At 29.3% G+C, this 13130-nt stretch overlaps 1 protein-coding gene across 1 annotated transcript; it reads left to right on the forward strand.

Moving 5' to 3' along the window:
* The first annotated feature begins 9406 nt into the window (after window positions 1-9406).
* LOC124889538 lies at window positions 9407-12473 on the forward strand. The gene is made up of 2 exons (XM_047401471.1): window positions 9407-9461; window positions 11977-12473. Exons 1-2 carry the CDS (start codon window positions 9411-9413, stop codon window positions 12307-12309), a joined length of 384 nt encoding a protein of 127 aa, XP_047257427.1. The 5' UTR covers window positions 9407-9410; the 3' UTR covers window positions 12310-12473.
* The last annotated feature ends 657 nt before the right edge of the window (window positions 12474-13130 follow it).

The following is a 13130-nucleotide window of genomic DNA, read 5'->3' on the forward strand; positions in this document are numbered from 1 at the left end:
TGAAACTCAATTTAATCATAATATAGATTGAATCAACATTTGTCAATTAGAAGTCAACTATTTATGTTGACTATAATCGTGATAAATTGAGAATCAATTCGTTCCTAACAGATATTGAATCAATATATCGAAATTAGAAGTCAATTAATTATGTTGACTATAGTCGTGACAAATTGAGACTCAATTCAATCTTAACATGGATTGAATCAATAATTGTCAATTAGAAGTTAATTAATTGAAATAACTAAAGTCGCAACAATTTAAAACTCGATTTATTTTTTATTGATTTACGAGACTTAATTTAGTTGTGAACCTTTTAAAATTTTAAAAACGAAAACCTACATCAAATTAACTATATAAATAGTTATTAAATATTATAATTGTACACTCACATATATAGGATGATTTGTACTTTTTCAGTCCAAATTTATATGACTCACTTTCTTTGTTAACTAATCTAAAAAAGAATGACATATTTTTATATTTAGTAACAATTTAACTGTAAAAATTCACTTTATCCTTAGTGAAATGATATATAGACACAAAAATATCTACACTTATTTTAAATCACAAATTTAAAAAAAAAATATTTTCTTTCTTAAATTTCTTGTCAAGTCAAAGTAACTCATATAAATTGAAACGAAAAAGTAATTTATATTTTGATAATTCTAAAAATCTAGTTTCTATTTAAAATGACTTATTTGAGTCTTTTAGTTATAGTGAAGTCGGATATAAAATATTTGAAGAGGAGAAGGAATTCTAAAGAGAAAAAGAAAAGAACATTATATATATATATATATATAAAAAAAAAAAAAAAAGTAGAATGTAACAAAAATATTTTAATATGAATGAAATACAACCAGCTGTATGAGACACATTTAGTTATTGACAAGTGTGTTTGTGGGTCCCGTAATGTCAGTAAATGTCCCTCTGCCCTTATTTTCTCAATTTTTCTTGTCTTTCTTTCCGTTCATTTTCTCATATTTTATTAAGTGTATTTGTAGTTCACTATTTATCTATTTTTCTTTCTTTTTTCAACACTATTTTTTTTAAATTTTATGTCTCAATTTTCTTCTTCTTGTTTTTTTTGTTAATCAACCATGTTTCTCTCACATATACTTTTCCGGTTCTTTGTTATATTCCTATCAAGAAAATGGATCGAAACCATTAATATCTATTCATCTACACTACTTTATTTATACTCCTTTGTGTTTTTGCTAATTAATTTGGTTGATTCTTTCTTTTTTATTATTTTATATATTTCATATCAACTTTATTCACTTAATTAAAGTATATCGACATTAAGACTTTTTCTTCAAAATCTAAGAAAATCATAGCCACAATAAATCCCTAACAAGTTATAAAGTGATGATTGCAAGAAAAATAACAAAAGAAAAAAACATCATTATGCTACTTAAAGAGCGAAACAAATAAAATCAAATAAATAGATATGAATTAAATTAATTTGATTTAATTTTATTATTAAAAAACTAACTAAATTTAACTAATTTTGATTTCACCCCAAACTCAATCCGAATCAAACTATGAACAACTCTAACCTCGACTGAATCAATTTCATAAAATAAGCCTTCTACCTTCAACTAAATGAACTTTGTAAAAACAAAAAAAATTAACCCTTGTATCCAAAAAAAAGGATATTGAAAATTTTAATACTTTAAAAAAATCGAATCAAACCCAATGAATTCTGAAAAAAAAAAAAAACTTTAAATAAGAAACTCACTCAAAATTTATATTTACAGATCAAGGTATTCTTGAAAAATTAAAAAATCAAATTAAATTAAAGATCGAAATTTGTAAAAAAAAATTAATTAACATATATAAGTTTTATGAAACATATTAATCATTTACCATTTAAATCTGTAATATAAAATTTTAATTTTATTATACTGATGTTGTCGTTACAATTCTTTAAATTATGAAGTCCAAAAGATCAATTAAATCAAAAAGAAGATAAAATTTAGGTCAACATATTAATTTATTGATCTCTCTTTTAATTTTTGAGAAATAAAAACTAAAACTATATACAAAAAAAGAAAAATAAAATGCTCCCACTTAAAGGTAATAATATGACATGTGTAAACAAAATGTAAGAAGTGGGAAAGAGGTTAAGAGAAAAGAAAACACTACTACAATAAAGTGGGACTCCTATATTTTTTTAATTTAAACAAATCGTTATACAACTATGACATGACATTTCTTACGCATCATAAACAAAAATTTATTAGGCAGTAAGTCAAATCTTGGGCAATGTTTTTTTTTTTTTTTTTTTTTATTGGCGGAAGAGAGAGTAAAGCTTGTGGTTTTGATAAAGTAATTTTGAAGTTTGAAGGATATTTTGTATAATTAAAATTTATGAAGTTACTAGTTCACTCCTAATTGATGAGTTAATTATAAAAATATCAAGTAAATAATGATTTTCATGCTATTCATGTTATTTGCTTTCGTGCCAAATATATTTTCCGTTCAATTAATTCATTGAACCAACATCAAAGCTAGACTCGCAACAGCCCAAATGCTAGGATTACATAAGTGATGATTAAAATGATTACGTTGTTCTAGTAGGTAATTGATAATTCCCTAGAGTTAATGATTAAAAATTGTACATGAAGTATCATTTTTTTTCAGTTTGATATCTTCACGTATTATTCGTTATTTCATTTACCTACGCAAACATTACTTCATTTATATCAAAACACACACTTTGTGCTGAATTAATCAAATATAGTGAGAAAATCTTATAACGTTACTTTGTTATAACGATATTTTACTATACCAATTTGATTTTCTTCAAAATCGATTTTTCATATTATATTTTACATCTCTAGAACGGTATTCTACCTATAATAGTAATAGCGTTTATTATAGTGGTACACACTTTATAAAATTACCTTTCTATAATAGCATACTCAAATATTATGTAATAATATTTTGTAAGAAAATATATTATGTATAAACTAAAATATCAAAATATTTATAGTAATTATTATTAATGTTATGCATACATTTTTCAAGTACGAATATTTAATTTAAAGAAAAAAATTATATTTAAATGATGCAAATAAGTTATTTCATAATCTCGATGGAAAGACTATTAATATTTGTCTTTTTATATTCATGCGCAATCTAATTTTGTATATTTTATTTATAACAGTTAAAGAAGATTTGAATATCGAAGAGCTTTATATACAACATTCCTTTATAATAGTCATGAAAGTTTTAAACAAGCATTATCACTAGAGAATTTTGACAGTATTATTCTCATTGGACAACAAACATGTATTTTTATGCATCAACACTTTAGACAATAATCATAAAAGGGAGACTTTAGGACCAAGGTAAGTCAGATGGCTACACATTAGATGTCACTAAATATATAAATAATTTCACAAGGGTCACTGTATAATCATAGTCTTATTGACATATAATCCCGTGCAATACAAGATGATAATTTTTTTTTTGGTTTAAACCACCCGATATTCGTTACCCGCTTTTTAAGAATCCGATTATATCTGAATTTGCCCCACATCGAACCTTATTTGAGAAAAAAAGCTTCCAACAGAGTGTTTGTCCATGTCCAGAATCAAACCCTCGATCTCTGGATAGGTTGGGGCAGCCCCTTTCTGCCCACCACTGCTATTGGTTATACAAGATGATAATTATTATATCACGAGCACAAAGAGTCATCATTACATATTTAATTATAAGTTCTTTCTTTATCGTTTTTCCTTTATTTTTGGGTGGTGTCTGCTTGTGGCTCCTTTTAGTTTTCGTTGAATCCGGAATTTAATTCTTGTGATAATGAATTGCATAAATGTAATTCTTTTTTTAAAACTACTAATATTATATTCTTTCTACTTCAAAATATTTGTGTTTCACTTTTCTAGAGTGCTTGATTGATTTTAGAGTTAGACTAGTTCAGATTATATTAATTTAATATTTTAAAATTAAAATTTAAACAATCAAAAACTATACACAAAATATAATATAATAAGTTGATAATTTCTCATATTAATATGATGAAAAAATTATTTTAAATTATTGATCAAAATTCATATTGATTATTCACCTTCCCCTTCAAGCGCTCTCTCACATTCCAAACTATGTTTTTAAATATTTACATTAATTTCTTGTCCAATTGTTTTAGAAAATAATAATTTTGATGCAAATTAGAACACAGAAACCATCATTTTAATTAATTATTTATCTATACTTTTTCATACTAATAACTAAGTAATGTGTATCGGTTTATTTCAAGAATACATATTTCTGCTTGGAGTGCATAAGATGGATTCTTTTCGTAGTTTTTCATTTTTTTTTCTTTCTGCTACAATTGATAGAGAAACGAGATAGAGAAACTAATATTTTCCGAATAGCTTCTTACCTTTTCAATAATACATACTGAAATACTTATAGTTATACAACTGTAGGTTAGAGTTCTAATCTAGGAAAGAATATATATATTGTCATAACTATATAATCTGTAATTAAATCCTATTCTAGGAAAGAGAATATTCTGTAACTTTTATACAATTATAATACCGCCTAACATCCCCCCTCGAATTGATACCAGTGATTACACAGTAGCAATTTGGAGATAAGATAGTTATGTCGCGCGCGTGTCATAGCCTTTGTAAACAAATCAGCAAGTTGATCATGAGAAGAAATGTGTTGTAGAGTGATAAGACGATCAACAACTAATTGCCGAATATAATGACAGTTAACCTCTATATGTTTTGTGTTTTCATGTTGCACAGAATTTGTGGCTATTTTAATCGCACTAGTGTTATCAGCATGTAACACCGTAGGAGATATAATAGCAACACCAAGCTCAGATAATAGACGTCGTAGCCAAACAATTTCCTAACTTGATGCCGAAATATCCCGATACTCGGCCTCTGTAGATGATTTAGACGTACGAGATTGTTTCTTACATTTCCAAGATATGAAGGATATGTCGAGAAACATGCACCAACCAGTAACGGAATGACAAGAGTCGAGACAACCAGCCTAATCTGCATCAATATATCCCTCAAGATGTATAGGAGAATCAGAATGGAAGAGAACACCTTGATTCATAGAACCACGAACATACCGAATGACACGAAGTAATGCAGTGTGATGTATACGGTAAGGATTGGCCATAAACTGACTTAGAACTTGTACAACATATGAGATGTTCGACCTTGTCATAGTGAGATAAACTGATGATCCCACCAACTGCCGATACAATATTGGATTACTGAATGGTTCTCCATCAGCTTCCTTGTATTTCGTATTAATCTCCATTGGGGTGTATACAACCTTGTCATCAGTAAGACCAGCCGTAGCAAGATCACTAGCATACTTTTATTGTGTAAGCATGATCCCAGTAGGTAAGTATAGAACCTCAAGTCCAAGAAAATATGCCAATCGCCCCAAGTCCTTCATCTTAAATGAAGTATGCAAGAATTCTTTTAACTTAGTAATATTCTCTTGAACATTTCCTGTGATAATTATATCATCAACATAGATGAGAAGTACTGTGATACCTATTAGAGAAGTACGAAGAAACAAGGAATAATCTGAAGAACTTTGAGAGAAACCCACAGTTTGAATCGTGGATCGACATTTATCAAACCAAGCTCTGGGAGCCTGTTTTAAGCTATAGAGATATTTTCGAAGACGACAAACTACATTTGGTCTTGAAAGAACTCGCCCAAGTGGTGGTTTCATAAATACAACTTTTTTCAGATCACTGTGAAGAAATGCATTTTCATATCCAACTAATATAAGGTCTAGCCTTTTATTGAAGCCAAAGCCAATAATGTTCATACCGTTGTCATCTTAGCAACAGGTGCAAAAGTCTCATCATAATCCACCCCATACTGTTGTTTGTGCCCTTGAGAAACCAATCGAATTTTATAGCGATTAATTGTACCATCTACCTTCATTTTAATAGAATATACCCACTTACTTCCAATGAGAACTCCATCTGTTGGTTTACCAACAAAGTCCCAAGTTGAATTTTCATCCAGTGCACAAAGCTCGTCCGACATTGCCTCTTTCCAACAGGTTTGTGTAGAAGCTTGAGAGTAAGATGTAGGTATGTACCTCAACAGAATACAATGTGGTATGCAAGACATATGACTTACCAAATTTCCTTGAAGAGTAACCAAGCCGTTCGAGAGCATGGCGATTTGTTCTATTAGACCGACGTGAAGGAGTAACTGGATGAGATGATCCTTCTTTTAAAGATGAAAATGATGATGTAGAGTCAATACCAGAAAGAGAATAGGGCTGGAAAGCATCATTATCATATTTCTCGAGTTGTTCTTGGGATTCAAGTAAAGGATCAGTACTGGAAGGAGATGAGGGCCGGAAATCACCACTATCATAGTCCACGGTCTGTTCTGGAGAATCAAGTTAAGGGTTAGTTGCTATCATATCATCATCAAACTTGTACAAAAAAGAGAGATTCTGAAGCATGTTTAGAATTATTTTTGCAAGAAAACTGATCCTCAAAGAAAATAACATGTCTAGATATTCGAAGCTGACGACAAGATGCATCATAACATAGATACCTCTTTTGTGTGTCGTTGTTGCCTATGAAAATACACTATGATGCCTTTGCTGAAAGCTTATGTCGATCATGTGCCAGAAGATGGACAAAGCAAACACAACCAAAAACTCACAAGTGAGAATAATCAGGCTTACTATGAAATAATTTAAAGTACGGTGTCTTATTTTCAAGGACCGAAGAAGTTTGTCTATTGATCAAATCTACAGAAGTATGTATTGCTTCAGGCCAGAAGATTTTTGGCATACTCGACGTACCCAACAAAGCCAATGTTCAACATATGTCGATTCTTCTTTTCTACTACTCCATCTTATTCCGGAGTATGAGGACAAATGCGTTGGGCAATAATTTCTTTGTTTTTTAAAAATTCAACAAGATTAGTCTTTGTGGACTCCCCTCCTGAATCAGAACGGAATATTTTTATAGTTTTATGAAATTGTGTACGAACATACTCAACAAAATTCATAATAAAAGTTAGAACCTCAGATTTATTTCTAATAAAAAACACCCGTGTGTATCTAAATGCATGATAAATAAATAACACAAAATACTTATATCCCATTCGAGACAAAATAGGAGAAGGACCTCAAATATTGCTATGTACTAAATCGAATGGATCTTCATAAGCAGATGAACTAGATGGAAAGGGGAGTTTGTGACTTTTTGAACCTGCACAATTAGTACATGTCAAAGGGAGACTATAATGGATGTGATGTTCTGCAGTAAGACATGATTTAAACATATGTCGGGGTGGCTGCACTGCGCTTTATATCTTAAATAGTGTGCTTCTTCCCCTCAGAATGGATCGGTCAAACTCTTCTTATCTTTCCCAACTCGAAAGCCAGTCAAGCCACTATTCAAAAAGTCTTAGTTAAAGCAAGGAGGCACAGATCAGGGAATGGAAAAGTCTTTGGATGAATGAATTTAGGTATTGAAGGTTAAAGCCGAGAAGAATGAGGATGACCTATCCTATTATACCAAAGAGTGAGCAATTTATTCGAGCGAGTAAAATCTACTGTAGAAACTAAAAGAAAAAAATGATGCAAATGACGGTGAACCGACTCTAGTAGAAATATTCTGCCAAATCTACGTCTCATGGCCATGATCGTATCGATTTTCAGATTCTGAATAACACAATCATTGGGTGAGAATTTTACAACACAATTTTGATCAACTAGTTGACCAACTAAAATCAAATTAGCCTTTAAATTTGGTACATAAAGAACATTAGAAGGATTTCCAACAGAACCAATACCCAACGCAGGTAATGTATGCATGTTTGTTATATGAATAATATGTTTAGAAATATCACTAGACAACGATGAGAATTCGGACAAATCTCCTATCATATGATTGGAAGCCTCTGAATCTAGATATCAAGTAGATTTAATTGAATTACTTTTTGTACCTGAAGAAGATGTCTAGAGTACACTTGAGATGGCTCCAGGAAGGGCAGATGCAATAGAATCTTGAATAAGTTTTTCAAGATCATGATCGACATGGAAGGAACTAGACGATATAGTGACATTTTTCTGGTAAGCTTAGTTAGCAGTGCGTGAACGATTTGGGCAACGACGACAATCTGAAATATGATGGCCAGTAATTTTGCAATAAGCACAATATTTTTTCTTCTTAGGACAATTGGCTGTGAGATGACCAAAGTCTTGACATTCATAGCATTGGATACTTCGCTTAGTATTTTCGATTGAAGCAACAATTGTTGATTTTCCTACAAGTAACGCAATAGAAGGTAATGACGTAGACTCTATGAAAACCTGCGTTCCCAGTATTGTCTCTTTACACAAAACAGTTGCCAATACAATGTCAAGAGTAGGTGTGACTTCCCTATTCAACAAACTACCACGAATCAGCTCGAATTCAGGCCAAAGTTTTATTAAGAATTACACCACCCTTGTCTTCTTTTGTTCTCTCAACACTTCCTTGAGCGCTGCCTTAGAAATATTTTGCGCAAGAATTTGATTTTGTTCCGACCAGAGCAACTGCAAACCATCATAAAAAGAGAGAACATTCTTGTCCCTCTGTGTGTATTCTGCAATGTTGCGTTCCACTTCAAACTCTCACGCAAAATTACTTTATTGATAAACTGTACGGAGGTGGGTCCACATCTTAGAAGAAAAACTAAAAGGTCGTCTAAGCCCCATAGCAATGTCATCATGTACCAAAATTAACATCCAAGAGATTACCTTCGTATTATTCAATTTTCAGAGATCCAACTCTTTTGCGTCTATTGGTGGACGAGCAGAACTATCTAAAAATCCAAAAAGGCTCTTACCTTGAACAAAGATTCCAAAGTGAAATTTCCAGAGAGCAAAATTGGAACCATCAAATTTTGTGGAGAGCAAGTCGTGCGAAGATGATTGTGAATCCATTGATCGACCAATTACCAAAGAGGAAAAACAAGGTACACATAAATGGAACTCAAGAAGGTAGCAAAGTACCTATGCAGAGAAAACAGATAGCACAGAAAAAAAATTATACGGTTGCTCTTGATACCATGATAGAGAAACGAGATAGAGAAATTAATATTTTCTGAATAGCTGCTTACCTTTTCAATAATGCATAATGAAATACTTATAGCTATACAACTGTAGGTTAGAGTTCTAATCTAGAAAAGAATATATATTGTCATAACTATACAATCTTTAATTAAATCCTATTCTAGGAAAGAGAATATTTTGTAACTTTCATACAATTATAGTACTGCCTAATAATAATCATTAATAAATTGCATTTTATTTTCCCTCTATACTGATGTGAAGTTGGATTGCACCACAGGAAGAAGTCTTCAAAAGGGAAACGAGCTAGGAAAAGTATGGAGAACTACAGAAAATTGCTCTCAGATATTTCTGAACACTCAACAAAGGTAAAAAAAATTCTCTGGATTATATTTTTCTCTTGATTCCCTGAGAAAATGTACCCCTTGTGTTAAATTATCTATCGTGATTTTAAAAAATAGTTATTTCAAGTTATTTATTATTTTATCAATGTTTACTTTTATTTATCTAATTTGAAAAATTACGAGATAATTTATCACGTAATTTCTAATTGTCCTAATTATTAACTATAATTATTTATCAAAATGTTAAATTTATTGTACTCAAAGAATGATATTGTAAAATTGTCATTCTATTTATTGTTCTTTAAGAGGTGTGTTGATCAATACTAGGCAAGTTTAAATGGAAAGAGAGAGCGTCATTTTGTCTGAGTAAATTTCATGGTTGGTTATCCAACTTTGTGTTCATTACCCAAAAGTAATTATTCTTTATTTAGTTATACAAACGATATTTAATTTTATCTCATCTTTCACAAAAGTAACTTTGACAAATTTTAGTTAAAATGCTACCTAAAATGTGAGATGAAATAAAAAAAAGATCTCATATATTTGAGGATAGGTTCAAACTGACCTCTCAAATATTCTTTTGAGAAGTTTTAATTCACTTTATTGCTAAAAATAAGAATTTTTATTTTCATATATTTGACAAACTATTCTACCTACTAAATTTAACGAAATTAAAAAAAAGTAAAAATAAAAAAAATCTTAAATTTATCATGAATGTAAAAAATTATATTTTTATTTACTTACCCTTTACTAATATACTGTTTTGTTTGATTAATTTATATACATTTTTCTTTTTTACTTTTGTTACATATTATTTTGTTTATATTATTAGTACATTATTAAGTAAATAGATATAATTTTTAAATTATTTTGTAATAATTTTATGAATATTATTATCAATACATTGAATATACAAAGTAAACTATAGTATTTTCAGTAAATAAAGCTGGTAAAAGAAAAAAGTAATGTTACCTGTTATGAAATTAAAAAATAAAATAGTGTTAATTATTATGAAATAAAAAAATTTAAAAGTTTTGGATGATAGATTTTTTAGAGGGGCAGAGACGAAGCTGAAAGATCTGTTGAAAGTTGAAAATGATGACATAATGAAAATTTTAAAAATTATACAAGTATTTCATTCCTTGATATTTTAATTATTTCAAAAAGAAAAATTCAAGTATACACTTTTGTATTAGTGATAACTATGTTAAAAAAACTGTTACAAAAAAATCAAAATAATCGAAGTAAATATGGTATCATATGTACCATGAGAGATCAACATTATGAAGTGAAATTTGTGAAGAGAAATATGAAATTATTCTACAAATAAATAAATTAATCTAGCAAGCTACACCGAATCCTGCAATAAATTAAAAAAATGCAAATAATACATATCTAAATGTGACTCAATATTAATTTTTTCTGTAAAATTTAATCGTCGGAGTTTGTTAAGTATCCCTTGAAGATCAAATGTACTCACATTTAACAAGTTTAAAATTTTAAAACTGCTCAAAAATATATTTGAGGGTCCATTTTAAACCTGTCCTCAAACACAAGGAATCTTTTTTTTTATTTATTTATCACATTTAGCTAAGGTTTTATCTAAATTTTATCAAAGTTACTTTTGTAAATAATAAAATAAAGTTGAATGACTTTTGTATGATAAAATAAAAAATAATGAATTTTGAATAATTAATATAAAGCTGGATGATGACTCATAAAATTTGTTTAGTTATTGGAAAACTATAAGTGTACACCTTAACTATATGTGTTGTTATGATTATTTAAATACTAATAAAGCATAAAATAATTTTAAAAATCATTCTTAATTAATATTTTTTAAAAAACAAGTAAAAGAAATCACAACTGTTGATTTAAGACGGAGGGAGTTGTCTATATGAAACGGATGCGTTCTCTTAAATAGGAGTAACAAATTGAGGGGCCGAAAATTTCTGCCAAAATGATTTTTAACCACTCTTTCAATTTTGTTTGTGTGTATTTTGATTTATTTTTGTTTTTTTAACTAATAGTTTAGAGTTCTACTAAGAAAAACCTACCTTTTTCATTCAAAAAATAGGACAGAAATTGCCATATTGAATGCTTGCACATGCATCCAACCAAATACACATACACGTGAGGTTGGCAATTAATATATATGCACTTTTACTACCATCAAGATAGGATGGAAAAATGTAAGGTAAGGGTGCGAAAGAGTTTTATGGTTTGATTTTTCTCAAATTTTTTGCAAAGTGAAAATTTAATCGAAATGGTAATGCATTGTCAAAATCAAATAAGAAGCTAAAACTTTACAATCTTATTACACACATTTGTATTTAAATACACACTAACCATATTACTATATCTCGACCTATTATATATGGCGGATAAGATGTCTTATGTTTCATATTTCTGATCTTACTTTTTATAAACAAATACTTATATATTAATCCTTCCCGTTATCAGAGAGTAAAAAACCATCTTGTAGTGTCATTATATAAAAGTTAAATTCATTAAATTTTACTCCATTTTGTTCTACCAGGAAAAGCAAGGAGAATCAAGTAGTTCATTTTCCTTAAGTGTGAATTCATCAAGAAGCATGAATAATCATCAAAGTCCTCCTCCTTCACCAACTCCATCTTTCAAATTCAAGAACATTAATCAATTTGCTAAAACTGAAGCACATCCCAATGCTCTCAAAAACATCAAGAATTATCCAATTTTGTTAGCCTCTATTACTGAAGAATCCAAACATTATGAAGACAATAGACTGAGTCTCAGTCGTAGGGCAATCTCCACCATTGATTTCAGAAATCATCATGATCTGATGGACCACAAGATTTCTAAGCTATTAAGCTTAGAAGATCCTAGTTAGTTGTCAGTTAATTCTGATTTTGGTTCTTGTTATATGTGACTTATAAGAGTATCAGGCCTTTAGTTAATTAATTGAATTGATGCACTTAGCTTTTAATCCTTCTGCTTGTGACTTTAATTTTCACAAATTTACTGAATTTGTAACCGATACATTACTTAATTACTTATGTCTAACATTAAGTTTGCATTGTTACCCAAATATTTGAGGGTAATATGGTTCTAACAATAGTTTAAATATACTCACATATTTTCTACTAAACAAAAAAAAAACCTTTTTTTATTAATTAAAGGTCAAATATGTTGAGCTAGATATTACAAAGACAGAAATTGATATTTACCAATTATTGAAGGGTTATGCAATTATCCCGTCAATCAATTAATTAGAAATGTTGCTCTTTTTTGTTTAATTTATTTATTATAACTCTGTATTTTCTTCCTTAGAGCTCCCACTCCTTTTTGCTTATTTGGTGATTCGAGTTCACAATCAATTAAGATTGAAAGCGAAGGATGTTCATTATCAGAGCAACTCCCTCTTGTCATTTACTCGTATATTTGGTTCAGACTTACAATTAATTTTATCTGTGTTTATTATTTTAATTTAATTCTAAACTATGCTCCTCTTTCTCCAAACAAAACATACAAATACTACTTGAAGATGTAATCAAACAGTTTCCTACTGCAGATTTCAACAGATTTTGGTATAACAAACAGACACATGAAAGAGACTGGTTATATATACCAAACCAAACATAATAGTCTGAAATAAAATATAAGTAATATGATATATTCTCTTTTCTCTTTCTCCTATATAATAAGTGGAAG

Source organism: Capsicum annuum, chromosome 12 (genome assembly GCF_002878395.1).
Source record: "Capsicum annuum cultivar UCD-10X-F1 chromosome 12, UCD10Xv1.1, whole genome shotgun sequence".
NCBI lineage: Eukaryota > Viridiplantae > Streptophyta > Magnoliopsida > Solanales > Solanaceae > Capsicum > Capsicum annuum.

Excerpts from the sequence above, each read along its gene's own strand:
- LOC124889538 (XM_047401471.1), top strand. The coding sequence starts at position 9,411 with ATGGAGAACTACAGAAAATTGCTCTCAGATATTTCTGAACACTCAACA. Across the intron at positions 9,462-11,976 it reads TTTCTGAACACTCAACAAAG|GAAAAGCAAGGAGAATCAAG; the intron begins GTAAAAAAAATT and ends TTGTTCTACCAG.